General features: G+C 48.1%; 1 protein-coding gene across 1 annotated transcript in view; it reads left to right on the top strand.

Annotated features, from left to right (window-relative positions):
* The window catches only part of CLCN1 (chloride voltage-gated channel 1), a 101,228-nt gene that overhangs the window by 70,618 nt on the left and 12,097 nt on the right, over positions 1-18,513 (top strand). The window contains exons 11-19 of the mRNA XM_044989779.1: positions 4,746-4,847; positions 9,833-9,917; positions 10,415-10,564; positions 13,032-13,101; positions 14,602-14,712; positions 14,808-15,021; positions 15,423-15,556; positions 15,820-16,046; positions 16,450-16,555. Coding sequence (XP_044845714.1) covers positions 4,746-4,847; positions 9,833-9,917; positions 10,415-10,564; positions 13,032-13,101; positions 14,602-14,712; positions 14,808-15,021; positions 15,423-15,556; positions 15,820-16,046; positions 16,450-16,555 — 1,199 coding nt within the window. The remainder of the gene's footprint in view (positions 1-4,745; positions 4,848-9,832; positions 9,918-10,414; positions 10,565-13,031; positions 13,102-14,601; positions 14,713-14,807; positions 15,022-15,422; positions 15,557-15,819; positions 16,047-16,449; positions 16,556-18,513) is intronic.

Genomic DNA, 18,513 nt, shown 5'->3' with positions numbered 1-18,513 from the left:
GAAGCAGCATCAGTGCTGAGGCAGAGTGGAGCCAGAGCTAGAACAGTGTAACTGGGGCTGGAGCTGGAGCAGTCTGAAGCCCGGTGCGGTGAGCAACTGGGGCCAGCCAAGGGGGGACCCTGGGCAAAGGCCCCAGTGCAGAAAGACACCCCCAACCAAGGGTCCTTGCAGGCCAGACTGGTAGGGGGATCTTAACCCGACGGGAGGCTGACACTGGGAAGAAGGGTCCCACCACCCAAAGCCCGAAGGTGTTTGGCCACCACCAAAGCAAGTGTCCAACCCACAGCATCCCTGCAGCACAGCCAGGGCCTGAGAAGGACGCCTGGGACCTGCAAGAAACAGACTGTGAACTGACAGTCCAGAGACACTGTTTGTAATGTTCCCTGCCACAGAGAGGGGTAATGTGTTTTCCTTTAACCTTTCCCATTTTTCCTTATTCTTTTTTTAATTAATTGCTGATTAAATTAATTGTATTTGCTTTAAATTGTATGTAATGATCAGTGGGTCAGGGAAATGTCCAGTGCAAAAAAGAGTACCCAGAATGGGGACACCTTCGCCCCTGTCCTAGGTGTCCACAGAAAGGTTGGGGGCTGAGCCCCCCAGGAATCCTGGGCCCAGCCTTGTTGAGGTTACAAGGACTCTGCCAGACAGGAGAGTGGAAGGGGAGCCCTCAAGGGCAGGGAGGCCTCTAGGTAAAGGAAGTGGGAGCAAGGACTCAGATCCTTCCGCTAGCCCATTTCGCCGGGGTAGTGGATAAGCCAGGAAAGTTCCCCACAATAGGGGAACCATTCCCCCACTTACACAAGCTCTGACTGAGCTAGCGCACTAAAAATAGAGTGTAGCTGCAGGCACAAGCTATGGAAGGGGCTAGCTGCTTGAGTACGTATGTACCCATCTGAGATACTAGGCACATACTGGGGGCAGCTAGCCTCTCCTACTGCTCATGCCCATCCATGCTGGAACTAGGGGTGCTGAAGTGGTTTCCATCATATACAGGGTTTACAGTTGGGTTCAATGGCTCTCAGCACCTCCACTATACAAATTGTTCCAGCACCTCTGGCTGTGCCACACTCTATTTGTAGTGCACTAGCTCTGATATGTCTACCCAAGCTCGAATTTACACCTCCAGCTCACAGTGCGGACATACCCATAGTGAGCTAGGAACACAAGTCCCACTGAAAGTCACTTTTGAAAATCCCACTCATCCAGTTTGTTCTCCTGCTTCTAAGGCTGCTTTCAAAGGTTCACTCACTCACTGACTGTAGGTGAGACCATTTGTTTGGGTGGGCAAGGGGAAATTGGCTCTTTAACTTTGAAACTATAGGACTGTGACAGCTCCTGCAGCTGCCTTTTGAACTGCTTCAGACTGTAGTTCTGTTCTTCTCCAACACCACCCCGCTACTGGGAAAGGGGTGTACTGATGGGACATGAAAAAAAAACCTTCTGAGGCTGAAAAGGAGTGTCAGAAATCACAGCGATGGGTGTGATATAAAGGGAGACAACAATCTCCTCTGGGGGAAGCCAGGTGCCACCTTGGAACTCACAAGCACTCACAAAGCTCATTGCATCTTAGCTTTAATCCCCCACCCCTTTAGAAATGCATTCTCCCCACACTAGCAAATTCCCGCCTCCCCCCCTCTCTTCCTTTCCAGCCAGCATCTTTCCTCACTTTCAGGCAGCACAAAAAAGACACAATTCCAGGCAACATGGGTGAACAGATTTTGTTTTCCTGGGCTTGTAAATGTACAAGACTGTTCTAAGAGGAGCAACACTTCCCCTCAGTGCCAGGGTGGTGGGGAGGAGAGCACAGAAATCCACTTCAGATTAGAGAGAGCACCACCTGAGTCCACCACAGGGAATTTTTTTTCTGTTAAAACCAGAAACTAAACAAACTACATACATAGTGTAGACAACACATGTGATTTTATTTTGTCTCATGCTGTTTGGCACATTTGTTAAAACACCAGGTCCTGGAGTTACATAATTTCACAATAATTTCTGCTTTTATTAAAATAAAGTAAGTTTCTAGCCATTGTGATTTCAAAGAAAAGCTTGAAAAGGCACCTGAGTGAACTTCAAAGGCTCCAAAACTGAAAGCCCAAGAAATACAGCTCCCCTGTTTATTGCTTTAAAATCTCATGATTTTTAAGCCAATCTCAAGATTTTTGGGGCCTGACTCATGAGTTTTGAGTGCTTGGGACTGGCAGTAAGATTACATTTTCCTTGTGGCTATACCCAGAAAATATTTTAGAGCTTGGTTAAAGGTCTGGTTGTAAAAATATTTCTCTCTTGAGTAAAGGCAGCTGGTCAACATTTTCAGAACAAAACACTTTTTAATTGAAAAATGGTCTTATTTTAAAAATGAACATTTTAGTGAAAGTTTCCTGATTAGGGTTTTTCTTCTTTTGAAAAATATGGAGAGACGCTGTATGTGAAACACTCAGTTGCTGGTGTTTTTGTCTTTATTTTGTGTAGGGCTGTTGGTGTTTGTGGGTGGCAGGTGTGGCCCGTGCAGCTTGGTCAGAGGTTCTTTGTGGGTGTGCAGCCAGTGAGGCCCAGTGGTTGGTTGTGGGTGGTTTTTGTTCCCATTGCCAGTTTTGATTGGTGGGGCCAGTCACATAGCTGGAATTTTTCAAAATGACATGTCTCTTTTTGTCAGTTTTCAGTTTTGAAATAAAAAATAATATTTGGAATGACTGAGTTGGAAATTAAAAAGGCAAAAAATTCTATAGAAAATTTCATAAAATGAAAAATTCATCAATTTTGAAAATGCATGCAATGAAAAGTGAGTCCTTGACAATATCTTGTGGCAATGAATTCCCCAGCTTAATTATGTGCTGTGAAAACAGAATTTCCTTTTACCAGTTTCCAGTGTGTTGCCTTTTAACTTCATTGGGTGAATGAGATGCAACCCTGTCTATCAGGTTACATTCCCTGGTCCTGATTACAGCAGGAAGTACAGAGGCCAATGCTAGCACAGAGAGTCCGTCACACTTTTTGGTTAAATAATGAATAATTAGGAACATAGGCTTCAGTTCAGCAAAGCACTTAAGCACAGGGGTGAGCTGCAGCGGGTTCGCACGGGTTCGCGGGAACCCGTTGTTAAATTTAGCAGCCATTTTAGAACCGCTTGTTAAAGGCTGCTAAATTTAACAAAAGTTCCCGCCCACTCCTCTCCTGCTCCGCCCCCTTCTCCTCCCCCTCCCCTGCTTCTCACGAATCAGATGTTCGCGGGAAGCCTGAACAAGCAGCATGGAGGCAGCCAGCAGGTAAGCTGGGGCGCGGAGGGGGAGGGGAGGTGCGGCTGGCTCAGCAGCTCCCGGTCCCAGACCGCGGCTCCCTCCAGCCCAGCGCCGGCCCGGGGAGTCGGGCCCCGCGGCTGCCGCCGAGCGGCCGGGCCCCGGTGCCGGCCCGGGGAGTCGGGCCGAGCGGCGCCGGTCGTGGTTCTGGCAGAGTGGACCCGGTCCCCAGGCAGTGTGGTAAGGGGGCAGGGAGGGGGTGGGTTGTGGGGGGGTGGATAGGGGTCAGGGCAGTCAGAGGGCAGGGAACAGGGGGATTGAATGGGGGCAAGGGTCCCGGGGAGCAGTCAGGAAAGAGCAGGGTTGGATGAGGTGGTGGGGGCACTCAGGGACAGAGAGAAGGGGTAGTTGTATGGGGTAGGGGTTCTGGGGGGCCATTGAGAATGAGAGGAGGGGTTGGGTGGGGCGGCAAGGGGCAGTCAGGGGACAGGGAAGGGGGGGATGGGTCAGGGGTCTCGGAGTGTGTGTGTTAAGGAACATGAGGGGTTGGATGGGGCACGACCCCCCCCCACGGAGGGGGGGGAAGGAGGGAACCCGTTGTTAAAATTTTGGAGGGAGGAGGGAACCCGTTGTTAAAAAATTGGCAGCTCATCACTGCTTAAGCATGAGTAGTACCATTACTTTGCTGAGTCAGGGCCAGAGTCCCTGTATACGCCATATGATTGTATTTCCTGGTCCAATCTGACTTCTCAATTCTTCTGACCAGATTGGTCCTCCACCTTGGCCCGGATCCCCTCTTTCATCCTCCAGTTAGATCTGTCAAACTCTCATAGTTTCTTACACCTCTCCCATCACCCTGGTCTCTGAGCAACTAGTTGGTTGCTTGTACACATAGATACAGTGATGTGCAGTGTGGTTGGTCTCCATCTTGGTAAATGCCAAGTGGAACCTCTGACAAGTCTTATATCCCACTGTTGAGCAAAAGCGGTATCCTCTCCATTGCATTGGATCCCTGCAACCAATGTAACACAGACTGTGGGGTTTTTCCATGGGGCAGTGGGGTGTGTGTGTCTCCAGAAACATCTTTGGAGACCTCTGTAACAGATGGCACCCTCCAAAAAAATAAATAAAAAGCTGGAAAGCAGCAGACAAAAGACTGGAACACCCTTGGGAGTTTCCTGTGCCACACAGGGCTGGACGTCCCCTTCTAACACATGTTCTGGATCCCCTTTTGGACATGGGAATGTTTAAGATATAAAGTGGGGGAGAAGGGGGTTCAAATACATTTTTCTCCCTTTACCAGAAACCCCAGTGACATCAGTAAATGGCTGCTCTGACTGAGATACACTGCCTTAGGTGCAAACTTTGATTCTGCCCATTTGTTGCCATTTAAAAGGCCAGGTGAATATCCATATGTGACAAATACTTAGGCATTATTCCCTGGTGGATAAATGGCATTTTGTTTATTGTGCTTCATGTCTTTTTATTTCATTTCCTCCACTTTAGGATCTGTTGTGGGTTCCTTGGAGCCTTTTTCGTTTACCTCAATCGCCAGGTGGTTCTGTGTGTCCGACGGCATACGGCTCTGAGCCAATTTCTCACCAAATAGTGAGTGTGCTTGAACAGCAGTACTCTGCCTTAGAGGCCATCATCCTTCCTGACACTGGATAATAACTGTGGAGTTAGGTGCAAATCAATATTAGTAAGAGTATCAGAATCCGGCCCAAAGAGTGTAATTCAGGGGTGGGCAAACTTTTTGGCCCGAGGGCCACATCGGGGTTCCGCAACTGTATGGAGGGCCAGGTAGGGAAGGCCGTGCCTCCCCAAACAGCTTGGCCTCCGCCCTCTATCCGCCCCTCCCACTTCCTGCCCCCTGACTGCCCCCCTCAGAACTCTCAACCCATCCAACCCCCCTTGCTCCTTGTCCCCTGACTGCCCCCTCCCGGGACACCCACCTCCTATCCAACCCCCCTGCTCCCTGTCTCCTGACTGCCCTGACCCCTCTCCACACCCCCACCCCCTGAAAGCCCCCCCCCCCGGGACTCCCACCCCCTATCCAACCACCCTCTGCTCCTTGTCCCCTGACCACCCCCTCCTCGGACCCCCCGTCCCAGCTGCCCCCTGGGATCCCACCCCCTTGTCCAGCGCCCCTGCTCCCTGTCCGCTGACTGCCCTCCTGACCCCTATCCACATCCCTGCCCCTTGACAGCCCCCCCCGGGACTCCCACTCCCAACCCTCCCTGTTCCCTATCCCCCGACTACCCCCCCAGAACCTCCACCCCATCCAACCTCCCCCTGCTCCCTGACTACCCCCCAGGATCCCCTGCTCCCTTCCCCAACCTCCCCACTCCCTGCCCCTTTACCAGCAGCAGGAGCTCGCAGCCGCGACACCTGGCCAGAGCCAGCTGCGCTCCCCACACTGCCCAGCGAGAGCTGTGGGCCAGAGCACGGCCCATGCAGCGGCGTGGCTGCGGGGGAGGGGAGATAGCGGGGGAGGGACCAGGGACTAGGCTCCCCGGCTGGGAGCTCAGGGGCTGGGCAGGATGGTCCCGCGGACTGGATGTGGCCTGCGGGCCATAGTTTTCCCACATCTGGTCTAATTCATGTTAAGATATTTTTATCTGCAGGGAAGAAATTCTCTTCTGGGCTGAACTTTTGTCTTTACAAGCCATAAACAGCTTCTTCGTCCAGGAGAGATAGTCTAACATCTCCCTGCAATTTTTATTAGGAGGAGAAAATATAACTGGTTAGACAGGAAATGTTCTTAAAGTAGAAAATCAATAATTTCTTCATAAGAGCCACAGTTTATTTTTAGACTATATCAAGTAGAAAATGCCAGTTGAAATCTGACCCAGTATTTCAGTTTTGTAAAACAAACATTTATAAAATTAAGGCTGACAGAAATGTTTCCACATTAAAAAAAATCCCAGTGAAAAAGTGTTTTTTTTTAAAAAACAATTAAACACTGCTATATATCTATCTATCTATCTATCTCGGAGAAGGCAGGCATCTGCATATATAAAACATCATTAAATATCAGTAAAGTTGCTCATTAACATAACCTCCAAAAATGAGAAATGAACACATAAAGGATCCAAACAGTTTCCCATTACCATGCAGTCCTTCATCATTTACTGCAATTTATGCGGCTGACACAACCTTACCTTTGGAACATCCTTCTGTTCTCTAATTGATAGAAGCTCTGGGCTATATATAGTATTGATTTTAAAAAGTTTTCTACATAGATGATAAAGATTTCAAACACACATGCAATTCTACATGCAAAGTAAATACATAACTATAGGTTCCAAAGCAGGGGCGGATCTAGCCATTTCGCCGCCCCAAGCACGGCGGCACGCAGCAGGGGGCGCTCTGCCGGTCGCCGGTCCCGCGGCTCCGGTGGACCTCCCGGAGATGTGCCTGCGGATGCTCCACCGAAGCCGCGGGACCAGCGGACCCTCCGCAGGCACGCCTGCGGGAGGTCCACCGGAGCCACCTGCCGCCCTCCTGGCAACCGGCAGCGCGCCCCCCGTGGCATGCCGCCCCAAGCACGCGCTTGGCGTGCTGGGGCCTGGAGCCGCCCCTGTTCCGAAGTTTAGCCTCCCCTCTTGAAGGACATACAGAAAATCCTTTAATTTTCCTCTCCCTTTCTCTCCAGGAGCACTCTACTTCCCCTTGCAGCTTCAGGGTGCAGGTAGAAACTGTTGGGGCGGAGTGAAAAAGGAAGCAAATCTTTCCTTCCCTTTAATTGTTCAGCTCTTTAGCGTTGTTACAATATGGTCAAGGCTGAAGAGACATTACTGTACCTTTGGTGAAGTCTCACTAATGTGGGGCAGCCCGAGAAGAGAGTCTCTGCGAAATTTATTGTGGAGATGCACTAGATAGATGGGGTTGTGAAGAGAGACAACTAAAAGGGATTGGTCACCAAAATAGAGTATGGCTGAGAAAGCAACCGGGGAGAGTTCTGTGAGCGCCTGAGGCCAATATTACATGTGTGGCAGTGAATATTTCAATGAGTTGCTATAGTGTTTTTTATAGCTTGCACTGTTCCTTCGGACAGAATTACAATGGATCACCTCTTTTGTAAAGTCTTTCTCATGTTCTGGACCCCGCGGACCCGCCAAGGGAGCCGCTCCCCAGGCTGGTAATTTTGTGGCATTTTCTAGTCCATTTTTCATAGCGCTCTTGAAAAAAAAAATACTTCGGAGCTTTTCCAAAAGCCTCAATGAAGGGGCCTTGAAGAGGAAACCGCACCCTCTGCTGGTTCCTAGGAAAAACTCTCTCTGTCATGCTATAAGACTTTCTAGAGGACCATGGACTCTAATTGTACTTCATACAGTTCCAAAGTGCAGTGGAGTCTGAGTTTGAGCTGTAACATCCGTCCATGTATCTTTATACACAGCTATAGAACCATTTTAATAGAGTTATGGGTAAGCTGCTGCTTGCAGTATTAGCCTCTCTATCCAGGCACAGAGAGCTTTTGAAATCATTACTCTCTGGAATGAAGTTTCATGGGCTCATTCTCGTCCCTGAATTTAATTCATTTATGGAAAATTCTTCTGCCTTTTTGAGTTCCCCCTTCCTAGTACAAAAAAAAGGGTTATTACATTTTTTCAGGTAGCTGCTATACTTGAATTCTGTAAAAACAGCCTATTCTGCTAATGTAAACTCTCGAGGGACTTAATCTCAGTCGGGACAGGAGTCTTTGAAACACTTGAGCAAATTTGGTGTAGAAATAAAGTGCTAAAAGTGCTAGTCTGCCCTACATCAACCCAAATATTGCATCCCTGAGAACAAACAGTGAAACTGATTCTGTTGATGTTCTTGGTCCCAGCTGAAAGGCATATTAAAAGGAAAGATAACAAAGAGCTTTAAAATAATCAGAGGGGTAGCCGTGTTAGTCTGGATCTGTAAAAAGCGACAAAGTGTCCTTTGACACCTTATAGACTAACAGAAGTATTTAATCCTGAGCTGATTGTGTCAGATTTGTAAATGAACTGAAGTTCAGCAGTTTCTTCTTTGGAGTCTGGTCCTGAAGTTTTTTTGCTGAAGGATGGCTACCTTTAAATCTGCTATTGTGTGTCCAGGGAGGCTGAAGTGTTCTCCTACAGATTTTTGTATATTGCCATTCCTAATATCTGACTTGTGTCCATTTATCCTTTCATAGGACACTTTGTCGCTTTTTACATATTCCCTACGTAAAAGGATAAATGGACACCAGTCAGATATTAGGAATGGGAAATTGACACCATCAGCTCAGGATTAAACAAAAACTGCGAATGGCTAGCCAACTACAAAAGCAGTTTCTCCTCCCTTGGTGTTCACACCTCAACTGCTAGAAGAGGGCCTCATCCTCCTTGATCGAACCAACCTCGTTATCTCTAGACTGATTCTTGCCTGCATATTTATATCTGCCTCTGGAAATTTCCACCACATGCGTCTGACGAAGTGGGTATTCACCCATGAAAGCTTATGCTCCAATACTTCTGTTAATCTATAAGGTGCCATGGGACACTTTGTCGCCTTACAGTAATGACATTTGTGCAGGACATTTTGAAATATCTTTCACTGCTAATAAATCCTAAATTATTATTACCAACACAGAGAAAGAAACATGTCTGTTTGCAACATGTGGGTTTTAAGTGAGCATTGTTCCTTTAAAGAATAAATAAAATATTGTATTGCTTCCTAAATTTTTTAAGGGCCTTATCCTGTGAGTTGCTGAGTGGTCTCAACAGCTAGCAATTTGCAGGTCTGAGTAGTGAGGAGCTCCTAGTTAAAGGAAAATGATGACATTTCCCTTTAAGTGTCAAAAGAACTGGCTTCATAGAATATCAGGGTTGGAAGGTACCTCAGAATGTCACCTAGTCCAACCCCCTGCTCAAAGCAGCATTAATCCTAAGACTTTGAAATGGCCCCCTCAAGGATTGAACTCAAAACCCTGGGTTTAGTAGGCAAATGTTCAAGCCACTGAGCTATCCCTCTCCCCAGGCTAGTAATAACCTGTGTTTAATACTAAAAGCTGCATGGGAGGAATTCAGACATGTGTGATGAATAACAATATCTTGCACTGAAATCATATTTTTGCCCCAAAGGATTCCATTGCCGCAACTTTACATCATCTAAGCAACATACTTCCCTTTAGTACCATGCTAGGGCATTGGGATTAGTACCAATTCAGCAGGGAGAGCACCCTCCCCACTACTGAGCCACCCACCCCACTTCCTGCAGCACAGCACCCCCTGGCACCTTGGGGCCAATGCTGACTCAGAGAGGAGAGCATCCCCTAGTGAGTTATCCTCTGTAGTCTGTCTAGCACCTTAATTGTTGACTCTTCTGCAAGCATTATGAACATAAGAACAGCCATACTGGGGCAGAACAATGGTCCATCTAGCTCAGTATCCTGTCTTCTGACAATGGCCTATGCCAGATGCTTCAGCGGGAGTGAACAGAACAGTGCAAATTATTGAGTGATTTCCCAGGCCCACTCCTGCTTGTATGATCTGACACAGTCACAGCCAAGGAAATAGGACTGCAGGAAAATAACAAACTGTAATATTATGTTCAACTTCTTTCTTTCTTTCTTGTTTCAGCCGCCTTGTATACCCAGGAGTTATAACCTTCCTTATAGCAACGGTGACCTTCCCGCCGGGGTTCGGGCAGTTCATGGCTGGAGAGGTGAGAGTAGTTATAAAGGAGTAAATGTGTAATTCTGAAAGAAACACATGTAACCGTCTCCCCAATCCCCAGATCAACAAACGCACACCATGGTGAGTGAGAAGGACTCTGAGGTGTCCCCTTTCTAAATCTCTCCCTGCCTCCTGCTCGGGAAGAGTTTGACCTCTCCTGGGCTGGAAGGAGAGATTTCTCTGAGAGTAATAATCTCCATGCTCCCCTTCAGGCAGATCTGGGGAAGGTCCCTCCACTCCCACCTAGGGGGTTTAGGTGGGGAAATTTAACCCCTTGAACATTGGAGGAGATTAACTAGATTCTCCTCCAGCCAAAGCCCTCTCTCTTTTCTGACAGGTTAAGGTTTAACTCTTCATATTCTAGAAGGAAATATCCAAAGAGAATCAAATGTGGGGATCCTCTCTGGTGGGGAACCTGGGTATAACACTGACCCCATTTAATCTTTTGAGAATCACTGACAGTTTTTGTCCCTTCTTTCTTTGTAGTTGATGCCCAGGGAAGCCATCAGCTCCCTGTTTGATAATTACACCTGGGCAAAGCACATGGGGGACCCACAAATCCTAGGGAAATCTGCCATCTGGATCCACCCCAAAGTCAGTGTCTTCGTCATCATCCTGCTCTTTTTTGTCATGAAGGTAGGAAGCCCACCCATCCTGGACTGTCTCCCCTCTTGTGGGGGTCAGAGCTCTTGACACCACCCTGCTGTTTGTAAAGTGCTTTAGATCTGCTGACGACAAAGTTCAACCCGAGAGAAGAGATTGAGACTGAAAGAGAAAAAGACTCCAAAATAGGAACTAGCAAGAATGAGATTTTCTTACAGAAAAATAGTGATGAGGACAAACTGTGTGTTATCCTGGGGGAAGGAAGAGAGACAGCATCCCCCAGATTAGGACTGGACAGTAATGGCCAGTGGGCACAGGGGTCCCAATACACTATCCTGGGCAGACTGTATGTACTTCCAATGGATGCTAACAGGTTCGGCTTCTTTGGTAATGCTGGGATGGCTTGTCATGCAGATAAAAGGTTTTTTATTTGAACTGAGAGACGGTGGGCCATGGGGAGTAGCGGTGCAGTGTACATCTGATCTGTAATGCAAGAAATGTATCCTTCTAAAGTCATGTGAATGTTCCCATATAGTGTGATAGGTCATTCCTGCCTCTAGATTCTTTGCTGCTGTGACAAACTGCTAGAGTAGCTGTTTCAGGCTGCTTATTTTGCTGTTGGTTTGTGTTAAAGAGGAGCAGGCTATGCAAAGAAGCCCTACCTCTGTGGCTCTGGCCAAAGGTTGGGCCTGATCATGGGTGGCGCGTGAACCGCCGGGTGGGGGAGGCTAGCCCCAGCCCCACCCCTTCCGCCCGAGGCAGGGGCGGCTCTAGGAATCCCGCCGCCCCAAGCAGGGCGGCGCGCCACGGGGCGCGCTCTGGCGGTCGCCGGTCCTGCGGCTCTGGGGGACCTCTGGCAGACAGGCCTGCGGAGGTTCCGCTGGTCCCGCGGCTCCGGTGGAGCATCCGCTGGCATGCCTGCGGGAGGTCCACCCGAGCCACGGGACCAGCGAACCCTCCGCAGTCATGCCTGCAGGAGGTCCACCGAAGCCGCGCCTCCGGTGGACCTCCCACAGGCATGACTGCGGAAGGTCCGCCGGAGCCGGCTGCTGCCCTGCCGGCAAAATGCCGCCCCAAGTGCGCGCTTGGCGCGCTGGGGTCTGGAGCTGGCCCTGGCCTGAGGCCCTGCCCCTTCCACCCCCCTCCACCACAGCCACCCGCCCCAGGCCCAATGGAGTGCCGGGAGGGCAGGCGGCGTGGCCCCAGCCTCCCCAGCGGAGCACTGGCGGCTGAAGGACTGGAGCCGCACACAGGGAGCAGTGGTAAGCAGGGGGTGGGGTCACACCTGGCTGTTTGGGGAGGCAAAGCCTCTCCCAGTCTATGCGACCCGCCAACCATGAGCCTGATTTTCCACTGCATTGCATCTTAGCTCCAATACTCAGCTGCATATGGGCTGAGTTTGGCACTACTCAGTGGAAAGGGAGCAGAGCTGGTTGTACTCCTCTGTTGCAGCTCCCCAGATTCTGGGACCAGCCAAGACTCTGTGTTAGAGTAGCCACAGGGTTGCTGCCCCAAGGGCCCATTGCAGCAGCCAAGAATAGCCAGAGTGTGGAGGTGCTCAGGCCATGGCTGCTCTCCCCTAGCATGTCGCTACACTAGAAGCTGTAGAGCTGTTCTGCAAGCTCCATACCACTTGGAGGTTCTCCATCTGCTGGGGGTGTGGCTGGATCTACTGGCTTTATGGCCCTTTTTACATCAACTACCCTGCACAAAGCTGCCCTTGAAAGGCACTCAGCAACTACATGATGCAGAATGTGTCACACCCACTCTCTGAAGCACTTACTGACTTTCAGCTCTCCTAGAGGAAATTCAGGGTGTTGCTTTCTGGATACCATCGAGATCGCCTCTCTCCCTAGGAACAGTACCGCTTCAGCAGCTGAGATCTGCTGGGCCACACCTGCTGAGAATCCCTTGATGTGAGCTCTCTGGGGACGGGTAGCAGTGTTCTCCGTGGAGCCCTCAGTGGTAGAATCCACTCACCCTTTTAATCTGACGAAGGCCAAATGTGTTGGCCGTCAGGGCATGGGACAAGGCTGGTCTGTTTCCTGAGGAAGGTGACTGTGAGATCAGCTAGAAAGAGGTTTAGGGGTTCCCAGTTCCAGCATGATAGTTTGTTGCGGCTCTGCCAGAGGTTGTGGCCTGCACCATTTTATAAATAAGTAAAACTTTCTGCAGCAAGGGGGGACCCCATCTCTGTGGATCAAAGGGAAGGTAATTCTCCATGTTCATCCCATCCCTTATGGATTAGCTTCCCCACCAGCACAACAGTTCCTGGGAAGCTCTGTGCAGTAGACAGTCTCTGGGAGTGTTGATGGTTTGCATGAATTTCTCCCACTCTCCTCTGCTCCCCACATTCCCAGCTGCCCTTGGCTTTCTTGCTGAGTCTGTCAAATTCCCCCAAAGGCATTTCCTCATAAGAAGGCAGGCTGGAGGCTGTGGTGCAGCTGCAGGAGATGCTGTTACCACACACTAACTATCACCCCATATCCCTCTGTCCTAGTTCTGGATGTCTGTTGTCGCCACTACCATGCCGATACCCTGTGGAGGCTTCATGCCTGTTTTTGTACTGGGTGAGTTTTAACCTCCTTCTTGGGCTTCTTAGAGAGAGAGAGAGAAATTATCATTGACAGGGAAACAGAGAGAGCAAGCTCACAAGGGTGTTTCTAAGAGGGAATTCAGATCATGGCTCCCACAAGCTGTCTATGAGGAGCTTCATTAACAGTCCAGTTACCCAGCCTCTGACCTTCTGCTCCTCTCTCTTTCTTCCCAAACTCACAAATGCTGATCTGGAAATTCCTGCAGTTTCTCCACGTAATAGACTGCGCACTGCAAACAACATACATAGTTACTAGATAAACCAGACCCAGGGTCAGGACTTGAACCCTGACACTTCAGTTCCAAAAACTCAGGTCCCTGCCTCTTGAGCTGAAGAAAAGCTCCCCTAGCTGGTACTAATAGTAGGCCCCCAGTCGTCTCTGTGGCCCCAGCTATAAGACAGCAACATCAAGCCTTCACTCAGAACCAGTACGTTACAGCCTCAGCCATGGTTTATTAAGTGACTCATGACAAGTGGTTGATGACTGATTAATGATTGTTAATCCTAAAACAGAAAAAAAATGTTAAAATGTCATTAGTATTGAGAGTACATATTAGTCCAGTAGAACCTCAGAGTTATGAACACCAGAGTTACAAACTGATCAATCAACCATACACCTCATTTAGAACTGGAAGTACACAATAAGGCAGCAGCAGAAACAAAACAAATAAAGCAAATACAATACAGTGTAATTGTGTTAAATGTAAACTATTAAAAGTGTTTAAAAAGGGAAAGCATCATTTTTTCTTCTGCTTAGTAAAGTTTCAAAGCTGTATCAAGTCAATTCAGTTGTAAAATTTTAGAAGAACAACAATCATGTTTTATTCAGAGTTACGAACATTTCAGAGTTATGAATAACTTCTATTCCTGAGGTGTTCATAATGCTGAGGTTCTATTTTAATTTAGAGTAAAATGTTGTAATTATCCCAAAACCAAGCATTGCAATGCCAGGAAATTCAGCTATGGTTGTACTTAAAAGATATCCAAACATGTCTGGACACGCACAGTTTGGACACCCTTAACTTTGCACTATATAGATACCATTTAAAATACGATCCAAAAATCAGTTTTGTCCAGTCTGGGACCACAGACTCACAGTAATCATTATTGTATGGTCATTGCATGGTGTCACTACAGGGCAGAGTTAAGGTTATTGGGGTGGCTTAACTGTGCATTTTCAGACTTGAACATATTTGGATTTATTTTAAGTGTAAACTTAGTTCTGAATTTCCTGGATTGTATTTCTGTGTTTTGGGATAAATACACCCTCCCTGGAGTGGTTTTTGCCCTTTTATTGCTGATACAAAATCTCTATCTTAACTCCATCATAATGTAGTTTTTGTTTTAACATATAAGCACTAGTATATTACCAATGGCTTTTATCAGCAGAGATCACACATATTCCCTTCCCTGAAGAGCACAGCCATTTTGGGTGGATGGGTCTTAACCAGTGACTTCATGTGATGCTTTCCAGGGGCTGCATTTGGCCGTCTCGTTGGTGAAATTATGGCATCACTCTTCCCTGATGGGATCCTCTTTGATGGCATTGTTTACAAAATCTTACCTGGAGGATACGCCGTCATTGGTGAGTCTCCACGTTTTTCTTTTTTCTATCCCTGCCTGCACAAATCCCCTGGTCCACATGACACCGTCTTTCCTCTTCCCCCACAACTGGGAAAGGTGCAGCAGCCCTGACAGGAGCAGTGAGCCACACCGTCTCCACAGCAGTGATCTGCTTTGAGTTGACGGGTCAGATCTCGCACATCCTGCCCATGATGGTTGCTGTCATCCTCGCCAACATGGTGGCTCAGAGTTTGCAGCCCAGTCTCTATGACAGCATCATCCAGATGAAGAAGCTGCCTTACCTGCCCGACCTGGGCTGGAATTACATAAGGTATGGTACCACCAGTGGGGATTGGGGAGAGGAGGGGAAACACAGCAGAAGAAATGGCAATGAGAAACAAAGGGGTATAGGCTTGGCCACAAAGAAATGGAGCAGGGATGTGGGGTGGCAGACACATAAATAGAGTGGGAGGAGGCTGTGAAACAGCAGGAGGGCAGTGGAGAAGGAGGGGCTCATCCATGATGGGAGGGAGCAGAACCTTGCCTGAGTGGAAACCCAGTTGGTTTGTGGAAGGTCTCACTTCCCCTGTAGTTACTCCCACTTGCGAGTATGTATCTGGCTGCATACATCTGAAAGGAGCTCTTGTTTTGTTTTCTTCTTTGGGAAGTTTTTCTTTTAGACATATTTGAATGATATGTTAACCCCTCTCTTTATTTTCTTTGTTCCTCTAGCAAATACAATATCTTTGTTGAGGATATTATGGTCTGTGATGTGAAATTCATCTCCTCTACTTGTACATACCAGGACCTGCAGACCCTGCTTCAGAGCACAACTGTCAAGACCTTGCCTCTAGTGGATTCACCAGGTAAGCAGTATGGGGAATCTGACCTTTTCTGAAGCTTGCCTTAGTTGAAAGAGTCTGTTTCTGGAGGTATGTAGTTTGGAAGATAGGGAACCAGCTTGGGAAACCAGAGTTGTGACCCTAGCTCTGCTGCTGATTTGTTGTATGGCCTTGTCCAAAAAAACACCACCCTCTCCATTCCTCAGGGCTAACGTGGCCAGTTTGGGCAGGGAGCGTTGGCTCAGACCCGTCTTTCGACTGGCTCCCCATGTTATCTCCTCCTGCAGAGTCCATGATCCTGCTGGGCTCAGTGGAGCGGTCAGAGCTGCAGGCCCTTCTCCAGAGGCATATTGGCCAGGAGCGGCGCCTGCGCATCATCAAGGAGATGGAGCAGAAGCTGGCTGAGGCACCCTATGATGGGCACAGCAAAGGCCAGTGGGCAGCCATGTCCAGTTGGAAGCGCGAATCTTTTGCTTTCGTGGATGAGGATGAAGATGAAGAGGAGAAGGCTGAGGTAAGCAGGAGGTGTGGGTGGGGAAGAGACTGAGGTGGGGAGATGCGGAGGAGAGAGAGAGTCCTGGTCTACACTAGAAACTTATGTCTGTATAACTCCATTGCTCAGGGGTATGGAAAATCCACACCCCGAGTGACGCAGTTATACTGACTGAACTCCCAGTGTAGACAGTACTATGTCCCTGTGAGGGATTCTCCCATCACTGGCATAGCTACTGCTCTCAGGGAGGTGGAGTACCTACACTGAGGGGAGAGCTTCTCCCGATAGCATATGCAGCATCTTCACTATGTGCTACAGCAGCACTGTATGCGTACACGAGCCCTGAGAAACAGAGAGGCACTGGGAAAGGGAGGGAAAGGAGCTATTCAGGGTGATTCTTGTTTTATTTCCTTTCCTTTGGTAGCCACCTCAGCAACCTTCTCCTGCTCCGAGTCACCCTGAGGAACCCAATGGCCCAGTGGCTCCTCATAAACCAATGCCAGAAACACCGGGATCCCAGGAAACCCCAGGTATGGTGACCTCCAGAGTGCCCCAGCTTGCCACATCCCAGTCAACACTGGGAAAGCCACACTGCCTATTGCTTGTGTGAGTGTGAGGGGTTGAGGCTAGAGCTGGCTGGAAAATTTTCACAGGAAAAACTATTTTAACAAAACTTTTTTTTTTGCCAAATTGTCAATTTTGACAATTTACTACAGAAATTTTTTTCAAAACAATTTTTTTTTGTTTCATTTTGAAATTTTATTTCAAATGTTATTATTTTTTATTTTTATATTATTTTTACTGTTTTTATAGTGTGTTCTAACTTGTACATATGACTAGTACATATAATGCACTACTGTTATTGACATGTCATAATATGACAATATAATAGAGGAACTATTTTATTTTTTAAAATAGCAGCTGCTCTTAATGATTTTAACAATATTAGGCACAACTACTACTGACATGTCAGGAAGTAAGGTAAAAATTGCATACAAATGAAAAATAAAATTAAATTCAAAATGAAAGTTTGACATTTGAAATAAAGATTCACAGTTCCAAAACAAAAATCCCAAACTTTCTGAAATGCAGATTTTCCAAAATGGACATTGTATAGACATTTGTTTCAAGGGAAAAGCACACAAATTTTGAATATTTGTTTTGTTCCAATTCAGAATGAAAACAAATTTCAAAATGTGGAAATTTCTTGCAAAATGGAAATTGTGAGGTTTGACCAGCTGTATCTGAGACCCTGTATCTGGGTATATGAGTGATGTGGGGAAGGTGCTGGCTGCTGTGAGCCTATCTGCTCTCCTCATGTTAAGGGGATTGTGTTGAAATTACTCTTTGCAATGTGCCTTGTTACCATATACAAAAAGCACGTGGCTTCCTCTGTAGCCTTTCGTAGACTTGTGATAGCTTGGGCAGGTCTGGCTCCCTCACATTGCAGGACTCATCACACCGTCTTTCTCACTAATATCTCTTCTAGCCAGCTCTAGAGAACCTGTGGTGAAATTGCCACCACCACCACTTGCCCCCCTGCACCACATTGTTCTGCATGTGGAGACTCTTGTCCTGATATCTTACCCTACATTTTCATCCTTAATAGCTTAGACTATCTCCTTAGTGCCATATCCTGAGGCTGAATAGCCTCCCTACCCCACATATACACACATCTTTACCGATCCAGCTCCATCCGTGGGGTGTATGTACAGTGACATATTGTCTTTCCCTGTTTGGAACCATATAAGCAGAGCTCTCCTGACTCTAGTCATGTCTCTCTTCTGATCCCTGAATCACTTTTGTTCCTCCATGTTGTAGTTTCTCTCTGTGCCTCCTGAACTGCACAGAGAGAGCCAAATGGTGGACAGCCCCTGAGGGTGAGCAAGGAAGACAGGGCCGCCCAAAAGGGAAGAGGGGAGGTGGGACCATAGTCTCACTCTCCAGCCCACTCTGGCCAGTAAAGCTGGCTGGCCAGGGATGAGAGCACTTCCTCACTGCACCCCTTTGGGGGTGAAGCATTGGGCGCACTCCCCTTTCTGCAGCACTACCAATGTGGGCCAGTGCCTTTAAGGCACAATAGGGTCCCTTATATGCTCAGTGTGGTTGCAGAGCAGTATACCAGCTAATCCCGCTACTTACCAGATGGCAAAAGTCTATTTGTCTGGGGAATAGTCACCCCAAGAGAAATGGGGGTGGGGCATTGCTTGAGCCATTTTAAACAAGGCTAGACAAAGCCCTGCAGAATAGGCTGCAGGGAGCCATCCTGAGGTGGCAGGAGGAAGAGGGGACGGAGCAAATGTGCCCTAACAGGGCTTTCCCCTCTCTCATTTTTATTCCTGGGTCTTCCCCCATCAGCTTAAACTCTGCATAGCAATATCATGTCTCCTTTCTTCTCCTTCCCATCAGGATGAATAATCCATGGGCCTTTCCATTCCCAGCCTCAGGCCCATGGTGTCATCCTTGACCCTCTCTCCTGCACCCCTCA

The sequence above is a fragment of the Mauremys mutica genome, chromosome 1 (assembly GCF_020497125.1).
Source record: "Mauremys mutica isolate MM-2020 ecotype Southern chromosome 1, ASM2049712v1, whole genome shotgun sequence".
Taxonomy (NCBI): domain Eukaryota; kingdom Metazoa; phylum Chordata; order Testudines; family Geoemydidae; genus Mauremys; species Mauremys mutica.
Note: the sequence above shows the minus strand (reverse complement) of the source record. Positions and strands in the feature narration are given on the sequence as shown.